Here is a 22706-nt window from a genome sequence, read left to right as displayed (position 1 = left end):
TGGATATTCCATAAATATCTGTTTATAGTTCAGGTTTACAGTTTTGCTCAAGGCTTCTGTGTCCTTGTTTTTCTCATGCTTAGTTCTGAAATTTCCAGCTCTTATTGTTGAATTGTCCTTTTCTCCCTTTAATTGTGTCAGTTTTTGCTTCATGTATTTTGGGGCTCTATTGTTAGATGGCATTTATTTCTGTAACTGTTATAGTTTCCTGATGGATTGACCCTTTTATCATTATAAAATGTTCTTTGTCTCTAGTAACATTTTTTTTTTGTTTTAAAGTATATTTTATCTGATATTAGGATAGCCACTCTAGCTTTTTATGTTGCTGTTTGCTTGATAAATCTTTTTCCAGCCTTTTCAACCTATTTATACCTGTGGATCTAAAGATCTAAAGTGTGTCTCCTATAGACAGCATATAGTTGTATCTTTTTTTAAATCCAGTTTGACAATCTTGGTCTTTTGATTGGATTGTTTAATTCCATTCACTTTTCATGTTATTATTGACATAGATTTATTTCTGCCATTTTACTTTTTTCCTGTATGTCTCATGTCTTTTTTGTTCTCTTCCTCCTACTTCTCTCTTTTGTATTAAGTGAATATTTTCTAGTGTAACATTGTAATTCCTTTCGTTTTTTTTTAGTTATTTTCTTACTGGTTGTTCTAGAATTTACCATATACAAATCAACTTATCAGATACAGAAACATTGCTCCAATATAGCTCTGTTCCCTCTTCTTTTGTGCTATTATTGTCATACATATTACATCTATATATGTTACAAACCCAACAATGCATTGTCATAATTATTACTTTATGTAATTTTATGATGTTAAAGAAAGTGAGAGAAGAAAAGAGAACAAGTACATATTTATAGGTTGTCATATTAATCTTATTTATCATTTCTGTTTTTCTTTATTTGTTCCTATGGATTAGATGTCATTTGGTGTCATTTCCTTACTCTAGTACACCTTTGCCCCCCACCTTCCTTTGTGATGTTATTTTCAAGTATATTATATTTTTTTATGTTATAGTCCAACAATATAATTATATACATTTTTTTACAATTGTTTTTAAATTGGTTATGAGAAGGATAAATATACATTTATACTGCTTTTTTCTTAAAGGTGGTTTTATTGCAATATTATCCATATACCATACAATCTATTCAAAATGTACCATCAATGGCTTTTAATATATTCACAGAGTTGTGCATTTGTTATGACAATCAATTTTGAAACATTTTCATTACTACAAGAAGAAACACCCCATACCTCTTAGCAATCACCACTCAGTTCCTCTATCCTTCCCCAGCCCCACATAACCACTAATCTACTTCTCTCTATACTGTCTTTTATAATTACATAATTACCTTTAAAAGTGCCCTTTGGAGGTGGGGCAAGATGGCGGACTGGTGAGCTGTATGTTTTAGTTACTCCTCCAGGAAAGTAGGTAGAAAGCCAGGAACTGCGTGGACTGGACACCACAGAGCAATCTGACTTTGGGCATACTTCATACAACACTCATGAAAACGTCGAACTGCTGAAATCAGCGAAATCTGTAAGTTTTTGTGGCCAGGGGACCCTCATCCCTCCCTGCCAGGCTCAGTCCCGTGGGAGGAGGGGCTGTCAGCTCCGGGAAGAAGGGAGAACTGCAGTGGCAGCCCTTATCGGAAACTCATTCTACTGATCCAAACTCCAACCATAGATAGACTGAGACCAGACACCAGAGAATCTGAGAGCAGCCAGCCCAGCAGAGAGGAAACAGGCATAGAAAAAAACAACACGAAAAACTCCAAAATAAAAGCGGAGGATTTTTGGAGTTCTGGTGAACATAGAAAGGGGAAGGGCAGAGCTCAGGCCCTGAGGCTTATATGCAAATCCTGAAGAAAAGCTGATCTCTCTGCCCTGTGGACCTTTCCTTCATGGCCCTAATTGCTTTGTCTCTTAGCATTTCAATAACCATTAGATCTCTGAGGAGGGCCCTATTTTTTTTTTTTTAATCCTTTTTTCTTTTCCTAAAACAATTACTCTAAGAAACCCAATACAGAAAGCTTCAAAGACTTGCAATTTGGGCAGGTCAAGACAAGAGCAGAACTAAGAGAGCTCTGAGACAAAAGGCAATAATCCAGTGGCTGAGAAAATTCACTAAACACCACAACTTCCCGAGAAAAGGGGGGTGTCCGCTCACAGCCATCATCCTGGTGGACAGGAAACACTCTTGCCCATCACCAGCCCCATAGCCCAGAGCTGCCCCAGACAACCCAGTGTGACGGAAGCGCTTCAAATAACAGGCACACACCACAAAACTGGGCATGGACATTAGCCTTCCCTGCAACCTCAGCTGATTGTCCCAGAGTTGGGAAGGTGGAGCAGTGTGAATTAACAAAGCCCCATTCAGCCATCATTTCAGCAGACTGGGAGCCTCCCTACACAGCCCAGCAGCCCAGAACTGCCCTGGGGGGACGGTACTTAGATGCTGAAAAAGCATTTGACAAAATCCAACATCCGTTTTTGATAAAAACACTTCAAAAGGTAGGAATTAAAGGAAACTTCCTCAATATGATAAAGAGCATATATGAAAAACCCACAGCCAGCATAGTACTCAATGGTGAGAGACTGAAAGCCTTCCCTCTAAGATCAGGAACAAGACAAGGATGCCCGCTGTCACCACTGTTATTCAACATTGTGCTGGAAGTGCTAGCCAGGGCAATCTGGCAAGACAAAGAAATAAAAGGCATCCAAATTGGAAAAGAAGAAGTAAAACTGTCATTGTTTGCAGATGATATGATCTTATATCTGGAAAACCCTGAGAAATCGACGATACAGCTACTAGAGCTAATAAACAAATTTAGCAAAGTAGTGGGATACAAGATTAATACACATAAGTCAGTAATGTTTCTATATGCTAGAAATGAACAAACTGAAGAGATACTCAAGAAAAAGATACCATTTTCAATAGCAACTAAAAAAATCAAGTACCTAGGAATAAACTTAACCAAAGATGTAAAAGACCTATACAAAGAAAACTACACAACTCTACTAAAAGAAATAGAAGGGGATCTTAAAAGATGGAAAAATATTCCATGTTCATGGATAGGAAGGCTAAATGTCATTAAGATGTCAATTCTACCCAAACTCATCTACAGATTCAATGCAATCCCGATCAAAATTCCAACAACCTACTTTGCAGACTTGGAAAAGCTAGTTATCAAATTTATTTGGAAAGGGAAAATACCTCGAATTGCTAAAGACACTCTAAAAACGAAAAACGAAGTGGGAGGACTTACACTCCCTGACTTTTAAGCTTATTATAAAGCCACAGTTGTCAAAACAGCATGGTACTGGCACAAAGATAGACATACAGATCAATGGAATCGAATTGAGAATTCAGAGATAGACCCTCAGATCTATGGCCGACTGATCTTTGATAAGGCCCCCAAAGTCACTGAACTGAGTCATAATGGTCTATTCAACAAATGGGGCTGGGAGAGTTGGCTATCCATATCCAAAAGAATGAAAGAGGACCCCTACCTCACACCCTACACAAAAATTAACTCAAAATGGATGAAAGATCTCAATATAAAAGAAAGTACCATAAAACTCCTAGAAGATAATGTAGGAAAACATCTTCAAGACCTTGTATTAGGCGGCCATTTCCTAGACTTTACACCCAAAGCACAAGCAGCAAAAGAAAAAATAGATAAATGGGAACTCCTCAAGCTTAGAAGATTCTGCACCTCAAAGGAATTTCTCAAAAAGGTGAAGAGGCAGCCAACTCAATGGGAAAAAATTTTTGGAAACCATGTATCTGACAAAAGACTGATATCTTGCATATATAAAGAAATCCTACAACTCAATGACAATAGTACAGACAGCCCAATTATAAAATGGGCAAAAGATATGAAAAGACAGTTCTCTGAAGAGGAAATACAAATGGCCAAGAAACACATGAAAAATGTTCAGCTTCACTAGCTATTAGAGAGATGCAAATTAAGACCACAATGAGATACCATCTAACACCTATTAGAGTGGCTGCCATTAAACAAACAGGAAACTACAAATGCTGGAGGGGATGTGGAGAAATTGGAACTCTTATTCATTGTTGGTGGGACTGTATAATGGTTCAGTCACTCTGGAAGTCAGTCTGGCAGTTCCTTAGAAAAGTAGATATAGAGTTACCGTTCGATCCAGCGATTGCACTTCTCGGTATATACACGGAAGATCGGAAAGCAGTGACACGAACAGATATCTGCACGCCAGTGTTCATAGCAGCATTATTCACAATTGCCAAGAGATGGAAACAACCCAAATGTCCTTCAACAGATGAGTGGATAAATAAAATGTGGTATATACACATGATGGAATACTACACGGCAGTAAGAAGGAACGATCTCGTGAAACATATGACAACATGGATGAACCTTGAAGACATAATGCTGAGCGAAATAACCCAGGCGCAAAAAGAGAAATATTATATGCTACCACTAATGTGAACTTTGAAAAATGTAAAACGAATGGTTTATAATGTAGAATGTAGGGGAACTAGCAATAGAGAGCAATTAAGGAAGGGGGAACAATAATCCAAGAAGAACAGATAAGCTATTTAACGTTCTGGGGATGCCCAGGAAGGACTATGGTCTGTTAATTTCTGATGGATATAGTAGGAACAAGTTCACAGAAATGTTGCTATATTAGGTAACTTTCTTGGGTTAAAGTAGGAACAGATTGGAAGTAAAGCAGTTATCTTAGGTTAGTTGTCTTTTTCTTACTACCTTGTTATGGTCTCTTTGAAATGTTCTTTTATTGTATGTTTTTTTTTTTTTTTTTTTTCCTTTTCATACAGTTGATTTAAAAAAGAAAGGAAAGTTTAAAAAAAAAAAAAGAAAAACAAGGAAAAAAATATGTAGTGCCCCCTTGAGGAGCCTGTGGAGAATGCAGGGGTATTAGCCTACCCCACCTCAATGGTTGCTAACATGACCACAGACATAGGGGACTGGTGGTTTGATGGGTTGAGCCCTCTACCATAGGTTTTACCCTTGGAAAGACGGTTGCTGCAAAGGAGAGGCTAGGCCTCCCTATAATTGTGCCTAAGAGCCTCCTCCCGAATGCCTCTTTGTTGCTCAGATGTGGCCCTCTCTCTCTAGCTAAGCCAGCTTGAAAGGTGAAATCACTGCCCTCCCCGCTACGTGGGATCAGACACCCAGGAGAGTGAATCTCCCTGGCAACGTGGAATATGACTCCCGGGGAGGAATGTAGACCTGGCATCGTGGGACGGAGAACATCTTCTTGACCAAAAGGGGGATGTGAAAGGAAATGAAATAAGCTTCAGTGGCAGAGAGAATCCAAAAGGAGCCGAGAGGTCACTCTGGTGGGCACTCTTATGCACACTTTAGACAACCCTTTTTAGGTTCTAAAGAATTGGGGTAGCTGGTGTTGGATACCTGAAACTATCAAACTACAACCCAGAACCCATGAATCTCGAAGACAATTGTATAAAAATGTAGCTTATGAGGGGTGACAATGGGATTGGGAAAGCCATAGGACCACACTCCACTTTGTCTAGTTTATGGATGGATGAGTAGAAAAATAGGGGAAGGAAACAAACAAACAGACAGACAAAGGTACCCAGTGTTCTTTTTTACTTCAATTGCTCTTTTTCACTTTAATTATTATTCTTGTTATTTCTGTGTGTGTGCTAATGAAGGTGTCAGGGATTGATTTAGGTGATGAATGTACAACTATGTAATGGTACTGTGAACAATCGAATGTACGATTTGTTTTGTATGACTGCATGGTATGTGAATATATCTCAATAAAATGAAGATAAAAAAAGTGCCCTTTATTTGTTGGTTTGTTTAATTTTTTATTAGAGAAGTTGTGGGTTTATAGAACAATTGTGCATAAAATACGGGATTCCCATACATGACCCCACCACCAATACCTTGTGTTGGTGTGGAGCATTTGTTACAACTGATGATAGCACTTTTTAATAATTGTACTATTTTTAACAATAGTTACCTTTATTACAATTGATGAAAGATTATTAAAATAGTACTATTAGCTATCGTCCATGTTTACATTAGGTGTATTTTTCCCCATAAACTGCCCTAATATTAACACCTTGTATTAATGTCCTACATTTGTTATAATTCATGAAAGAACAATCTTGTACTATTAACTATGGCCCATCATTTACACTAGGGTTCACTGTGTTATGCAGTCCTATGTTTTAGTTTTAAATTTTTATTCTAGTAACATACATGATCTAAGATTTCCCCTTTTAACCACATTTAAGAGCGCCTTTTGTGTGTGTGTGTGTGTGTGTGTATGTGTATTTGAATTACTGTCTGGGGTCACTTGCTTTCAGCCTGAAGAATTTCCTTTAATATTTCTTGAAATGGGTCTGCTAGCAACAAATTCTCTATTTTTTGTTTATCTGGGAATGTCTTTATTTTGCCTTCACTTTTTTTTTTTTAATCATCATTTTATTGAGATATATTCACATACCACGCAGTCATACAAAACAAATCGTACTTTCGATTGTTTACAGTACCATTACATAGTTGTACATTCATCACCTAAATCAATCCCTGACACCTTCATTAGCACACACACAAAAATAACAAGAATAATAATTAGAGTGAAAAAGAGCAATTGAAGTAAAAAAGAACACTGGGTACCTTTGTCTGTTTGTTTCCTTCCCCTATTTTTCTACTCATCCATCCATAAACTAGACAAAGTGGAGTGTGGTCCTTATGGCTTTCCCAATCCCATTGTCACCCCTCATAAGCTACATTTTTATACATCTGTCTTCGAGATTCATGGGTTCTGGGTTGTAGTTTGATAGTTTCAGGTATCCACCACCAGCTACCCCAATTCTTTAGAACCTAAAAAGGGTTGTCTAAAGTGTGCGTAAGAGTGCCCACCAGAGTGACCTCTCGGCTCGTTTTGGAATCTCTCTGCCACTGAAGCTTATTTCATTTCCTTTCACATCCCCCTTTTGGTCAAGAAGATGTTCTCCGTCCCACGATGCCGGGTCTACATTCCTCCCCGGGAGTCATATTCCACGTTGCCAGGGAGATTCACTCCCCTGGGTGTCTGATCCCACGTAGGGGGGAGGGCAATGATTTCACCTTTCAAGTTGGCTTAGCCAGAGAGAGAGGGCCACATCTGAGCAACAAAGAGGCATTCAGGAGGAGACCCTTAGGCACAAATATAGGGAGGCCTAGCCTCTCCTTTGCAGCAACCGTCTTCCCAAGGGTAAAACTTATGGTAGAGGGCTCAACCCATCAAACCACCAGTCCCCTATGTCTGTGGTCATGTTAGCAACCATGGAGGTGGGTTATTGCCTTCACTTTTGAAAGCTCATTTGGCTGGGTATAAGATTCTTAGTTGACATTTGTTTTCATTCAGTGCTTTGAATGTGTCATCCCAGTGCCTTCTGGCCTCTGTTGTTTCTGATGAGAAGCCAGTTTTTAATGTTATTGTGGTTCTCTAGAATGTGATGCATTGTTTTTCTCTTGCTGCTTTCAAGATTTTTCTTTTTATCTTAGTCATTTAGCATTTTTACTATGATGTGTCTGGGTACTGGTCTCTTTGCCTTTATCTTCCCTAGAGGTTTTTTTTTTTTTTTTTTTTTTTTAATCATCATTTTATTGAGATATATTCACATACCACGCAGTCATACAAAACAAATTGTACTTTCGATTGTTTACAGTACCATTACATAGTTGTACATTCATCACCTAAATCAATCCCTGACACCTTCATTACCACACACACAAAAATAACAAGAATAATAATTAGAGTGAAAAAGAGCAATTGAAGTAAAAAAGAACACTAGGTACCTTTGTCTGTTTGTTTGCTTCCCCTACTTTTCTACACATCCATCCATAAACTAGACAAAGTGGAGTTTGGTCCTTATGGCATTCCCAATCCCACTGTTACCCCTCATAAGCTACATTTTTATACAACTGTCTTCGAGATTCATGGGTTCTGGGTTGTAGTTTAATAGTTTCAGGTATCCACCACCAGCTACCCCAATTCTTTAGAACCTAAAAAAGGTTGTCTAAAGTGTGCGTAAGAGTGCCCACCAGAGTGATCTCTCGGCTCGTTTTGGAATCTCTCTGCCACTGAAGCTTATTTCATTTCCTTTCACATCCCCCTTTTGGTCAAGAAGATGTTCTCCATCCCACGATGCCGGGTCTACATTCCTCCCCGGGAGTCATATTCCACGTTGCCAGGGAGATTCACTCCCCTGGGTGTCTGATCCCACGTAGGGGGGAGGGCAGTGATTTCACCTTTCAAGTTGGCTTAGCCAGAGAGAGAGGGCCACATCTGAGCAACAAAGAGGCATTCAGGAGGAGACCCTTAGGCACAAATATAGGGAGGCCTAGCCTCTCCTTTGCAGCAACCGTCTTCCCAAGGGTAAAACTTATGGTAGAGGGCTCAACCCATCAAACCACCAGTCCCCTATGTCTGTGGTCATGTTAGCAACCATGGAGGTGGGTTATTGCCTTCACTTTTGAAAGCTCATTTGGCTGGGTATAAGATTCTTAGTTGACATTTGTTTTCATTCAGTGCTTTGAATGTGTCATCCCAGTGCCTTCTGGCCTCTGTTGTTTCTGATGAGAAGCCAGTTTTTAATGTTATTGTGGTTCTCTAGAATGTGATGCATTGTTTTTCTCTTGCTGCTTTCAAGATTTTTCTTTTTATCTTAGTCATTTAGCATTTTTACTATGATGTGTCTGGGTACTGGTCTCTTTGCCTTTATCTTCCCTAGAGTTTTTTTTAGCTTCTTGTATGTGTACATTAATGTTTGTGAGCAAATTTTGGAAGTATTCAGTTTCCAAATACATACTCTGCTCCTTTCTCTTATCTCCTGTACTCCCATTACACATATGTTTGTGGACTTAATGGTGTCCCACTGTCTTTGAAGTTCTGTTCATTTTTCCTCATTCTTTTTTTCTCTATTCTTTGGACTGCATAATCTATCAATCTATTTTCAAGTTTGAGAATTCTTTCTTCTGCCAGTTCAGATCTACTGTTGAGCCCTTCTAGTAAATTATAGTTTCAGTATTTTATTTTTAACTGTAGAATTTCCATTTAGTTCATTAAATTTTTTTTTAATTAGAACAGTTTTAGATTTATAGAAACATCATGCAGGAAATACAGAGCTCCCATATATTCCCCTCTCACATACACAGTTTTCCCTATTATTAATTACCTTTGTTACAATTAATGAAACAATATTGTAAGTATGATATTAAATTTAGCATTACTGTTTACATTATTTTGTACAGTTCTGTATATGTGTGCGGTAACTTATATACAACCTAAAATTTCCTCTTTTTTTCCCTTTTTGAATATACATTTCAGTGGTGGTAATTACATACACAAAGTTGTGCCTCCATCTCTGTCACCCATTGCCAAAACTTTTCCATCACCCTAAGCAGAAACTCCATACCAATTAAACATTAACTTCCCATTCCTTTTCCACCCTCGGTCCTTGGTAACCTACATTCTAGTTTCTGACTTAAAGAGTATGCTTATTCTGCTTATTTTATATAAGTGAGATCATACAGTATTTGTCCCTTTGTATCTGGCTTATTTCATGCAACATGATGTCTTCAAGGTTCATCCATGTTATAGCATGCATCAGAACTTCATTCTTTTTATGGCCAAATAATATTCCATTATATGCATATATCATATTTTTTTATCTATTCATCTGTTGATGGATACATGGTATGCTGGTTTGGATATATTATGTCCCCCAGAAAAGCAATGTTCTTTAATGAAGTCTTGTAGGGGCAGACTTTAATAAGTGTTTTGATGTGGGTAGGATTTTTTTTATTAGGTTGTTTCCATGGAGATGAAGCCCACCCAACTGTAGTCAGACCTTTTGATTAGACTATTTCCATGGAGGTGTGACCCTCACCCAGTCAGAGTGGGTCTTAATTAGATCAGTGGAGTCCTTTAAGAGAAGTTGAGATAGATATTTTAGAGGGAAACAAAAAGCCGACCCAGATGCTTGGAGATGTTGGGACATGCAGACAGAAGGACTTTTGGAAATGCCAGGAGGTGAAGGCTGGAGTTTGCCCCAGAGAAGCTAAGAGAGGACTCCCAGATCCTTAGAGAGAAATGCCCCAGAAGAACCAAACAGAGAGCTGAGAGGAGGTAAGAGAGACAGAAGCCCAGAGACATTTTGCAGAAAGAAAGCCATTTTGAAACCAGAACCTGGAAGCAAAGAACAGAAGACTCCAGCCACATGCCTTCCCAGCTGACAGAGAAGTTCCGGATGCCATTGGCCATTCTTCAGTGAAGGTATCCTCTTGTTGATGCCTTGGTTTGGACACTTTTATGGCCTTAAAACTGTAAATTTGTACTGTAATAAATAAAAGTCAATCCATTTCTGGTATTTTGTGTAACAGCAGCTTTAGCAAACCGGAACACATGGGTTGCTTCCACCTTTTGGGAATTATGAATAAGGCCACTGTGAACTTTGGTGTGCAAATGTCTGTTTGAGTTACTGCTTTCAATTCTTTTAGGTATATACCTTAAAGTGGGATTGCCAAGTCATATGGTAATTTTATACATAACTTTCTGAGGGATCCCCATACTATGTTCCACAGTGGCTGCAATGTTTTACACTCCCACCAACCAAGTATGAGTGATTCTATTTCTCCACATCCTCTCCAACACTTGTTGTTTTCTGTTTTTTTAATAGTAGCTATTCTAGTGGGTATGAAATGGTATCTCATCATAGTTTTGATTTGCATTTCCCTGATGGCTAATGTCTTTGAGCATCTTTTCAATTCTTATTGGCCATTTCTACATCTTCCTTTTTTCTTTTACCCATTTTTAATTGGATAATGTATCTTTTTGTTGTTGGATTGTAGAAGTTCTCTATAAATTCTGGATATTAAATCCTTATCAGACATATGGTTTCCAAGTATTTTCTCCCATTCTATAGGTTGCCTTTTCACTTTCTTGATAAAGTCCTTTGATACACAAAAGTTTTACATTTTGATGTATTCCCATTTATCTATTTTTTTCTTTTGTTGCTTGTGCTTTTGATGTGTAGTCTAAGAAACCACCGCCCAATACAAGGTCCTTAAGATGTTTCCCTATGCTTTCTTCTAGAAGTTGCATAGTTTTAGTTATTATATTTAGGTCTTTGATCCATTTTGAGTTAATTTTTGTAAATGGTGTAAGGTAGGGGTCCATCATCAATCTTTTGCATATGGCTATACAGTTCTCCCATTAACATTTGTTGAAGAGACTATTCTTTCCTCATTGAGTATATTAACACCTTTGTCAAAGATCAGTTGGCCAACGGTGTGAGTGTTGACTTCTGAACTCTCAATTCTAGTCCATTGGTCATATGTCTGTCCTTGTACAGTCCCATGCTGTTTTGATTACTCTGTAATAAGTAGCTCTGTAATAAGTTTTGAAGTGAGGCACCATATATCCTCCAACTTTGTTCTTTTTCAAGATGATTTTAGCTGCCTATGGCCCCTTTCCATTCCTTATGAATTTGATGATTGTCCTTTCCATTTCTGTAAAGAAGTCTCTTGAAATTTTTATTGGAATTGCATTGAATCTGTACATAGCTTTGGGTAGAAATGACATCTTATCGATACTTAATCTAACAATGCATGAACATGGAATGCCCTTCCATTTATTTAGGTCTTCTTTAATTTTTTTTTCAACAGTGTTTTGTAGTTTTCCATATACAAGTCCTTTACATCTGTTCTGGTTTGCTAATGCTGCATTATGCAAAATACCAGAAATGGATTGGCTTATATAAAGGAGATTTATTAGGTTACAAATTTACAGTTCTAAGGCTATAAAAGTATCCAGACCAAGGCATCAACAAGAGGATACCTTCACTGAAGAAAGGCTGATGGTGTCCAGAACATCTCTGTCAGCTGGGAAGTCTCGTGGCTGGTGTCTGCTGCTCCTTTGCTCTCGAGTTGTATTTCAAAATGCTTTCTTCAAAACGTCTCAACTTCTGTCTCTCTTAGCTTCTCTCAACTCTCTGCTTGGTTCTCCTAGGGCATTTCTCTCTAAGTGTCTGGGGGTCCTCTCTTAGGCTATCTGGGGCAAACTCTGGGCTTCATCTATTAGCATCTCCAAATGTCCTCCTTTCTACATCTCTAAGTGTCTCCAGATATCTGGATCTGTGTCAGCTCTTAGCTTCTCTCCAAAATGTCTCTGTCAGCTTTTCTGAGCTTCTCTCTGTGAGCTCTCTTTTAAGTACTCCAGTGAACTAATCTAATCAAAAGGTCTCACCTACTGTTGGGTGGGTCACATCTCCATGGAAACAACCTAACCAAACAGTTCCATCCTAATCAAAAGACTTAATAAGTCTTCCCCCACAGACTTATTGTGGGGGACATAATAGGTTCAAACCAGCACAACATCCTTGGTTAAATTTGTTCCTAGGTATTTGATTCTTTTAGTTGCTGTTGTAAATGGAATTTTTTCTTGATTTCTTCTTCAGCTCATTCATTAATAATGTAAAGAAACACCACTGATTTTTGTATGTTGATCCTGTGCCCTGTCACTTTACTGAATTCATTTATTAGTTCTAGTAGCTTTATTGTGGATTTTTCATGATTATCTACTTATAGGATCATGTTATCTGCAAATTGGGAGGGCTTTACTTCTTCCTGTCCTCCACTTAGCTCATTTTAATAATTTCTCCTTATTGATATTCTTTATTTGATGTGGCATTGTCAATATACCTTCCTTTATGTCTTTAAGTATGGTTTTCTTTGGTTCTTTGAACATATTTATAATGACTAGTTTGAAGTCTTTTTAAAATCCAAGATATGGGTCCCCTCACAGGAAGTTTCAGTTACCTGCCTTTTTTTCCTGTGTCTGGATCACACCTTGCTGGTTTTTTGTCTTGTTTTGTTTTTGTTTTTGTTTTTCATGTCTCTTTTGTTGTTGTTGTTGAAAACTGGACATGGTAGGTAATATAGTTGCAACTGGATGCTGACTCTTGCCCCTTCCCTGAAGGGTTTATTTTTGTTGTTTGCTTGTTTATTTGCTTAGTGACTTGACTGGACTATTTTATTGAAGTCTGTTCCCCTGCAATATGAAGCCTCTGATGGTGCTCCTGTGGCATGCACCTCATCACTCCAGATGATAGGGATTGTAGCAGAGCTCTCTTTGACTGTTCTCTTTCCCTAACGTGTTAAGCTGTCTGCATCTGCTGATACTATACTCAACAGTTAGGCACCACTAATGCCCCCTGATTGCTCTGTTGTTTTTGACAGGGAACTGGGACATACATTGTTCCACAGTCTGATCCAATTAAATTCAGGCCCCAATATACACAAATATTTGAGTTTTGTTCTGACCCCAGGAGGGCCCTTAGTTGCTGTCTCTTCTTCTGGTTGTCTCTGGTGTACCAGCTATCCTGTGGTTTCTTGTTGTTCTAACGGAGCTATCAACCTCCTCTTCATTGCTTACTACCCAAATCTCCATTGTTTTCAAGAGCACTCTTAAGCTGGAACTTCCCCGTACTCTGCTTCAAATAAAATCAGTTCTTTTGGGGAGAGCTTTGGAGCGCTCTGTTCTTATGGACTGCCTCTCCCCCTGGCCTGTGCGCTGGAGTGGGGGGCAAGGACAGTGGCCCACTCTCTTGGAGTGATATCCCCGCTTTATGAGCAGGGGGCTTTGAGGGGTGGTGGCCTCTGGTATTCTTGGCTTGCATCTCCTGGTATGAAACTCCCTATAAATGACCTGGGGCGAGGGCAGTCAGGGCCCCTGAATTCTTGGTCTGCTGTACCTGTGGTAGAACCTTTGCCCTATGAGTACAGCCTGGGTAGAGGAAGGACCCCTTGATCAGTGGCCACATGCACCAGGAATTTCGTCTCTGCAACTCAGTGTTGGGGGAGAGGAGAGTTAAGAAATAATGTGTGGCCTGCCTCTCCTGGTGAGATACCATATCCCTTTACTGGGAGCTGAGGGAAGAGGGAGCCCCATTTTCTTGGCCCCATGAAGTGGTGTGTCTGCCATGTAAGGGATAGAAGGAGGGAGCAAGTCATGGCTCAAGTGCCAGACTCTCACCCGTTCAAGATTTAGAAGATTTTCCTCAATAAATGCTTTTTAATTTGCTGTATGCCCTTAGGAAGATTTCCAGGGACTTTAAATGGTTGTTTTTAGAAGTAGTTTTCACCAGTTATGGATGTTTTGCTGGGGAGTGAGTTCGTGGAGCTCCTCACACTGCGTTCTGGATGTGGAACCTCTTTTCTTTTACCTTCAATTGTTACCTTAGAAACAACATTGGTGAATGCTTAATTTATCCAAGCCCAATGTTAATCAATGTCTTTATTCTCTTCCTGAATAATACAAGGACCTTAGAACTGTTCAAGGTTTTTTTACCATATGTATTTTTAAATATATACATACATGTACATAAAAAGAATATATATAAGGATATGTATAGCATATTTATATAAAGCAAGAATGTGAAACCAACAGAAATCAGCTGGTTACCTAGAGTTAAACTGCCTGGGTCCAACTCCTATTTTTACCACTTAGCAGCTGGTCAACCTGAACAAGTTCCTTAATTGCATCAAGCCCACATTTCTTAAGCCACAAAACTGAGATATTAATACATCCCACAATGGTTTTTTGTGATAATGAAATGAGCTGATGCATGTGAAGGGCTTCACACAGTGCCTGACTCATAGTAAGTGCTTAATAAAAGGTAGCTGCTTAAAGAACTCAAGCTAATTTTTGGTGGTAATTATCCTACATTCTCCCTTTCCATCCTGGTAGTTCCTGTGTGACCTGGGCGCTGGCAATTCTGGGGACTACATCGATCGCGTGGACGAGCCCCTGTCCTGCTCTTACGTGCTGACCATCCGGACTCCTCGACTCTGCCCCCACCCTCTCCTCCGGCCCCCACCCAGCGCTGCCCCTCAGGCCATTCTCTGTCACCCTGCCCTGCAGCCTGAGGAGTACATGGCCTACATTCAGAGACAAGCTGGTGAGTATTCTGAAGAGCAGGACAATGAAGGCGATTCATGGGCAGGGGGAGGCCAGCTCCAGAAGATGCAGTGTTGGGTAGCCCAGGGGAATATGTCGCCACCCTGCCTTCATGCTGTTTCTCAGTAGACTCAAAGCAGTATGGAGATAAAGTCATGGAGGAGCCACGAGACACGGATCCCCAAATGTGGAGTGAGCCCAAGTCTGGGATGGCCCCCCCAAAGAAAGCAGGTAGGACCTTGTTTCCCCAGTTCCATAAAACTTGCCACCCCAATTATTATCCAGTACTGACCATTGGGGGTGGGGCTGGGGGAGTCCCATGGACCCTAACTCCATAACAGAGGAGAGGGATGTACTCCAATCTGTCTGCTTCCTGCATTTCTTCCCTCCTGTCAGATTCCTCCCTGTTCTCTGTACCCCAGGTGCAAGCCCAACCAAGGACGACAATAAAGAATCGGATTTCTGGAAGATGCTTCATGAATCAGAGGACCAGGCCCCAGGAGGGGAGGAAGCACAGGCTGAAGTGAGCCAGCTTCTGCTTGTCTGATGATGCTGGACCTGGGCTTTGGGATGGGGAAGGGCACCTAAGCTGAGGTCATTAGGAGGCGATCTGCATCTCTCTGGGGATGCAAGGATATTCCCAGAACCGTTGCCTTAAGAGTGTGGCAGGTATAAAGAAGCTTACGCACCTGACTGTGTCCTCTTCCTTCTTGTCAGGAGGAAGAACCAAACCTTGAGGCAACAGATCCAGCTCCAGGCTCTCCCGATAGTGAGTGAACCCTCTGCATCTCCTTTATTGCTTGCACGATAGGTTGCTTACACCATAAGGTGCCGACATCATCACTTGTGTCATAAAGTTGGCAGGGGTAGGGGTGGAGCTAAACAGGGAGGTTGGACAGCCAATTCATGTCTGTAGGAGTTAATATTCTTTGTAGACAATAACACTGTTTTAGGGAGGTAGCAGAACCCAGTGACTCTGCCACTTGCTGACTTTGTAATCCTGGGTGATTTCACTTAACCTCAATTTCCTCACCAGTAAAATATGGGTAAAAACCCCTACCTTAGAGGGTTGTTGTGGAATTAAATGAGAATGAATGTGTAGTTCCCAGTAGAATGCCTGGAACTGAGTAGACACCAATAAATGCTTAATATTTGTGGAAAGGGAAGAACAGGATCCAGGGAGAGGAGGAATATCTTCTATAGTCCTAAAATTTGGAGTGATTGCCAGAAAGGCCTCAGAAGTGTATGAAAGAGCAGGAGAACTTAGCAGCCTGTTAGCATCCTTTTCTCGTCTACCTGTGAGTCCTCAGCACCGTGCTCTCTGTAGGGCTATGTTTGCTCCTGTCTCACTGACCAGACAGGCAGCTCCTGGGGGCAGGGGCCATGTCCTTCCTTGGTCTCCTCACTGCTTCTCCTTAGGAAGTCAATATAGAATTTAGCATGCAGTGGATCCATTCCTGTTCTTTCATCTCAGATTTTCAGAACAACGTTCAGGTCAAAGTCATTCGGAGTCCTGCGGACTTGATTCGATTGATAGAAGAGCTGAAAGGTGGAGCAAAAAAGGTATGGGCCCTGCTCAAAAGAGGGATGGCGCCTGCCTCCCAGCTGGGAGCAATTAAAAAGCCTCTCCTAGCCTGGACCTGAACTAGACTCTAAAGAGCTCACTCCCTTCAATCCCCCTGAGAGCCCCCCTAACACACCCCTGCCACTATTTGTCTGCCCCTGGCCACGTGTCTCTACTGAAACCCCAACTACCTACCTCTTTCTTCCCAATTTCTGGCCCCTACCACACCCCAGGGGAAGCCAAACCCAGCCCAGGAGCAGCTTGCAGATGATGCCACAGAAGTCCCTCAAAGGGATCCAGAGGCGAAGGGAAAGGGAGAGGACGCAGGACATCAGAGTGAGGGGGGAGAAGAGGAGGAGGACAATGAGGATGAAGATGAAGATGAGGATGAACGGCAGTTACTGGGAGAATTTGAGAAAGAACTGGAAGGGATGCTGCTCCCATCAGACCGAGACCGGCTCCATTCAGAGGCGAAGGCTGGCATGGAGCAGGAACTGGAGAACATCATCCAGGAGGTGAGCACAGCTCTTACTCCTGTCACTCCCGCAGCTTCCTGCTCCTGTGGGGCAAGGCAGGCCAGAGGGCTAAAAGAAGGCAAAGGGCACAGTGTAGTACAGCACCCAGCACCGCACAGGACATAGGACAAGGTACACTGAAATGATAGTTGTTTATTTAAAAGGGGACCCATGAGGAAAGAGAATCTGAGAAATGGATATCAGACTTCTCTGGAGTATAGGCCACTGGCTTTCTCCACTCCCCAGACCCTTGACTCTCCACACCTCCTTGAGCATTCCAGACAGAGAAGGAGCTCGACCCAGATGGACTGAAGAAGGAGTCGGAGCGTGATCGGGCAATGCTGGCCCTGACATCCACTCTCAACAAGCTCATCAAAAGGCTGGAGGAAAAACAGAGTCCAGAGCTGGTAAAGAAGCACAGGAAAAGGAGGGTTGTCCCCCAAAAGCCTCCTGCCTCACCCCAGCTTACAGGTGAGAGCTGTCAGATGGCAAGGAACAGGCAAGTCAGTTTTCTTTATCTCTCTCCTGATGCTGCTCCCAGAGGGTACCACATTCTTTCCCTTCAGAGTCTGTTGTTCTCTTCCCTCTGAAACCCTGTCCTCTCATTACTGCCCTCGTCCCCTTGCATGGTTACCACCTGTTCATGCTTTGCAGAAGCAGCTTTTAGAGCCTGTCTGTCTTGTTTTCTGGCTTGCTCCTGTACTCCTGATGCTTAGCCTGTGCCTGGCACATAGTGGCTGATGAGTAGATATGCCAGAAACCACACAGCTGTGCAGGGTACAGACTACAGCCTACCAACAATTAGGACTTTACACTGCGAGAGGCCCCCGCTGCCAGGGTGTGAATAGGCCAGCCCAGCTGCACATGAGCCAGTTGCTTGGACAGACTTTGTTGCTTCTTCCATCCCCTGTGTCCATTCCACAGGGCCCTAGGGGCCTGGAGATCAGACATTCCAAGTGTTCTGGAACAGTTCCACTTTCAAACCTTCTATCCCATCATCTCTTATGAATATTGGAATGTCTCTAATGTACCAATATATCAGTGGCCAAAGCACAGTTTTCCCGCCTGCTTCTCAAAACAAAACTCCTTTGTCAGTCCAGGTGGCCTGAAATTTGTTATTGAAGAAAGTTGTTTTCCTACAGGTGATGGGCAGAATTATTGGATATGGAGGGAAGAAGGAAGGCTCAATAGGCTTGAATTTGGGGATATGAATTTTTTTGAACCTTGGCTCTTATGTTTTTGAGATGCAATGGCTGCCAACACCAGTTGATGGCTTAGGGAGAGGTGATGATGACAGCCCCTAACCCAGGGAGTCACAACTCTGCTTTGTGTCTTCCTGTGTGTCTCCCCCTCTAAGAGGAGGATCCTGAGCACAGAGTCCGGGTCCGGGTCACCAAGCTCCATCACAGAGGCCCCAATCAGGATCTGACTGTCCTCGAGATGAAACGGGAAAACCCACAGATGAAACAAATCGAGGGGCTGGTGAAAGAGCTGCTGGAGAGGGAGGGACTCACAGCTGAAGGTGGGCCCTGGGGGGCGGGGCTGGATCAGAGCTATTGGAAGGGCTTGCGGCCCCAAGTGGAAGGGCTGGGTCAAGGTGGACTGGACACCTCAGGCTGAGGGTCTGGGGAGGGGCAGGGGACAGCCACTAAAGCTCCCAGACTTCCTTTCCTCTCACTGCCCATCCTGCTCCTTTCCAGGTAAAATTGAGATCAAAATCATCCGACCAGGGGCTGAAGGAGCCGAGGAAGAAACCCGTTGGCTGACAGATGAGGACACAAAAAACCTCCAGGAGATTTTCTTCAATATCTTGGTGAGAGGCATCCTCCCCCCAAGTCTGATCTGCTAGCCTGCGCCCGCCCTGGCATGCTGCAGTGTTGAGAGCATGGTTTAGAGTCACACAAGTGCATCCCAGCCTTGCCACTTCCTGAGCTGCAGTTTCCTCCTCTGTAAAACTAGTGGTTCTGGAGGCTCAGGGTGCTGGCACTCAGGAAGTGTGGCCCCCAGAGAAGTGTGTGCCCTCAATCCCTGCCTTCCCCGAGATTGCCAGGCCCTGGACCTCCCTGGATGCTCAAGCATCCAGCACATCCCTTGGCTCACCTGTCAGCAGCTGCAGCTCACCCCCTCCCTGCCTCCCCAGGTGCAGGGAGTACGAGAGGTGCAGAAGGAACGGCAACGGCAGAGAGAGCTTGAGAGCAATTACCGCCGGGTGTGGGGCTCTGAAGACGGGGAGGGCACGGGGGACCAGGACGAGTTTGACTTCTGAAACCACCGCTGCAAGTGGACCTCCAAGGAGTCCAGAGGCTTCCTATGGACTGGCCTTTCCTCCCTCCCCCCAACTCCCAACCCAGGTCCCTGAAGGCAAAACAGCGGAGTGGAGCTGAGCTGCAGAACTTGTGGGCTGGGGGCGGGAGGGGGCTGCGGGATGAGCATTGCTGCTACTGCTGAAAGCCGCCCTCACAGGCCTGGGATTTTTGCTTTCCCCGGCTCTTCCCCACATCCCCTTCCTTTCCTCCTTGGCTTTCCCCTTTATCATCCTCAAACTTGTTGGTTCTTTTTCCCCTCTCTACCTGGAGATACAGTAAGGTCTTTTGAGTGGAGTAAGGTAGGGAGAGCAAAAAGAACAGGGCAGTTTAGCAGACCCTAAGAAGGCAGACTCCCCCATCCCCTGCCCCCATTGATGTTTGAAGTCACTTTACCCTCTTGCCTTGGATTGCCTTGGGATTTCCTGCTCCCTTTCTCTGTCTACACTGTCCTCTACAATCTGTGCTTCTGAGAAGAGGGGCCTGCACCTCTTGCTGAGGAATTGGGGGAAAGTTGCCCACTGCCTCTGATACAATCCCAGCCAAAAAGGCCCAGAACTGCCTACCACGTTCTTGAGCAATCAGGTTTTTAAATAAAGAACTGGACCATCAGCTCATCAGCCTTTTGTTGTTTCTGTTGGGAAGGTAGGTGGGGTCAAGGATCAAGTAGGGATGAGGTGTGGCATGGCCTTCAGTGTGGAGCGCACAGTCTCTCATCCCATTCTTTGCTCTGCAGCTGTCATCGAGGGGAGCTGGGAGATTCAGGAAGACACCAGGATGGATAAGCAAAGCAGGCTGGCCTGGCAAGGATCTCAACACTAGCAATACTGTCTTCCCTTTGTTTCCACCTCTCTCCAGTTCTGTTCCTTTCCTTCTTTGGCCCCAGTTCCTTCCCTATCCTCTGCCCCTTTACATCCTGAAAGCCAGAATACACACCACCACGGAGATCTCTCCCTGCAACATGCTCCAGTCTCCATTTTCATCCTTACCCCCAGACCCACCTGGCTATATCACGTCACCATTTCTCCGAAAAGACGTTCACCTTTGGCCACATCCAGAGAAAGGGCTGCTGTCCACACATGCCGACTTCCTGGTGGCAAGGGCAGGTGGACCAGGGAGTGGACCTTCCATCAGGTATCCCCTTTTCCCCATTGCCAAGTGCAGGCGTGGTGCTCCCCCTGCCCCCCCCACCCCCACTTCCTCCCAATGCAGAGGTTTTCTCCTCTGGCTCTCCATCCCTGAGTGTACAGCCCTTCCACTGAAGTTTCTCCATTGGCTTCTTAGATAAGAAACGGGAGAGAGGACAAGGAAGCCCTGGGTCTCCAACAGTGGAAAGTGAGGGGTTCAACTGTTGTTGAAGGAAGTTGTATGAGAGGGGCCCTCTTCTTGCTGACTGTGGACTAAAGCTTATTGTGCAAGTCATACTTAGATTGCTTTATTTTGAAATGTTAATGGGTGGACTTAAAAAACCCTGTTTCCCCAGAACTATCTGGGTATCAAGAGAGGAGGGATGCGTCACCTGTGCAGGATCTTAGACACTGTGCTGAGTGCAGCTGTAGTCAAATGCTGGGTTCAAATCCTTGCCCTTCTATTTACTAGCAGTGGGGCCTCCAACAAGTTATTTAACTTTTTAAATCCTGTTTCCTCATTGGTAAAAATAATCGGGGATAGTAGTATTTACCTTGTAAATAAAGTATGTCAAGCTCTTAGCCCAATACCTGGCCACAGTAAGTGCTCGATAACTTTTATTATTATAAACCTGCTCCTGAGTTCCAAAGACACTGGGTGGTATCTGGAGGCAAGAGTCTTAGAGAGAAGGAATCCTAAAAGCCAAACAGAAGATACAATAGAATGTCTTAGATTGGGGGAGGAAGGGGAGTGCCAGGAGGATTACCTTTGATTTGCTGTGGATAGAGCGTCATTAGTCGACTGAGTTCAAGAAAACTCACTATACATAATCAGTTTATACTTTCAATAATAAATCCATTTTAGTTTCCTTTTCCTTTTGGTAATACTTCCCTGGAGGTTGATCTGTCCCAGCTATGCTAAGGCAAACAAAAGGAGGGAACAGAACATGTGGCAGATGGGGATGGGGGAGAGGGGTGGCAGAGGATGTCAACAGGAATCCAAGTGAGGAAACCCAAGGTGAGCTGGGAAGGCAGCATGGATGTAAAGGGCAGTAGTAACTCTTCTTCACCCACCCGGGTAGTCCCTTCTATTGTTGCATTCTGCCACAAGCTGGAGGAATTAATGTTCTGTCTCCCCATCCACTGACACCCTTTAAATCTCCCCATAAAACTGCCCATTAAAAAAAGAATCAAGGGGCTTACTTTCTGTCTGGGATTTGCTGAGGGGTTTGCTGACACCTTAATCATCTTTTGCTGGCTGGATAATAAGGGTATTTCCCACTGGCCTGTGGTTCCCTTTGCAGGTAATTCCCTTCTTTCCAGGGTCCTTATTTCCTCCCTATACTTTCTCACATTCTCAAGCTTAGGATGAGGAAAGGGACAAACTTGCCACCAGGGAGAAAAACAAAGATGAACTAAAGGAGTCCAGGGCCTCTGATCTGAAGTGGGGGGAAGGGGATGGTCAGGTCCTTCAGTTGAGTCTTCTTTGCTACTTCCCCCTCTTCTTCTCCCTTTGCCTTCCCAGACTGCACACCTGCATCTGCACCTGTCACTCCACCTGCACCCCAGTCAAACTTTTCTGGGCCTCTGGACCTTTTTCAGGGTCGGGCTGCTATGCTGGGTGGTTGCAGCAGAGCCTGGCCCTCTGTGTGAATTGTTGCTGCAGCCACACCTTGTTGGTAAGCTCTGGGCATACATGCAGCTGAATGCCTTGGTGCTGGGGTGGGGGAGAGATGCTGAGGGCCAGAACCAACTCTACCAAAGACGTGCACCTTGGGCTGGTGACAACATGTGGATGGCCATGCCCAACCTGTGCTGGCTGCTGGTCCACTGCAACCCCAGCCAGCCCCTCTATCAGGACAAGCACTTCTGGCCGCCAGCTACGTGCTGAGCTGCATTGGCCTTGGGTTGCTGTGGCCTAGACAGCTCTGTGGGATGACACGGAGGTGGTCAAATGCCTGCATCAGCTGGGCATGGAGTTCCCAGACTCCAGGGACTTCTGCAGCTGGGAAATCTTCCACCTCTTCACTCCCCAGCACCACCCAACCAGGGCCAGGAGAGGGATCCCTACTATCAACTCTACTCCTGATACTAGGTGCTCAAAGTGAGCAGGCCGGCCAGCGGCAGCCCCTCCCCCCACCACTTCAAGTGCTTACTGGGTGCCTTCTGAACAGATATTGATTCACCCCAA

At 43.3% G+C, this 22706-nt stretch overlaps 1 protein-coding gene across 4 annotated transcripts in view; it reads left to right on the top strand.

The window, feature by feature from the left end:
* The window catches only part of OS9 (OS9 endoplasmic reticulum lectin), a 39981-nt gene extending 19973 nt beyond the window's left edge, over positions 1-20008 (top strand). The window contains exons 6-15 of one of the 4 annotated variants that reach the window (XM_037848117.1): positions 14797-15007; positions 15136-15237; positions 15429-15529; positions 15724-15775; positions 16481-16569; positions 16804-17085; positions 17367-17556; positions 18443-18607; positions 18786-18898; positions 19226-20008. In XM_037848117.1, the coding sequence (XP_037704045.1) occupies positions 14797-15007; positions 15136-15237; positions 15429-15529; positions 15724-15775; positions 16481-16569; positions 16804-17085; positions 17367-17556; positions 18443-18607; positions 18786-18898; positions 19226-19351 (1431 nt within the window). In that variant the 3' untranslated portion in view covers positions 19352-20008. Of the gene's footprint in view, positions 1-14796; positions 15008-15132; positions 15238-15428; positions 15530-15723; positions 15776-16480; positions 16570-16803; positions 17086-17366; positions 17557-18442; positions 18608-18785; positions 18899-19225 lie in introns of all 4 variants that reach the window. The other 3 variants (XM_037848116.1, XM_037848119.1, XM_037848118.1) reach the window with 3 other exon arrangements.
* The last annotated feature ends 2698 nt before the right edge of the window (positions 20009-22706 follow it).

This window comes from Choloepus didactylus, chromosome 8, assembly GCF_015220235.1.
Source record: "Choloepus didactylus isolate mChoDid1 chromosome 8, mChoDid1.pri, whole genome shotgun sequence".
NCBI classification, from domain to species: Eukaryota; Metazoa; Chordata; class Mammalia; order Pilosa; family Megalonychidae; genus Choloepus; species Choloepus didactylus.
This window is presented reverse-complemented; position numbering and strand designations above follow the sequence as displayed.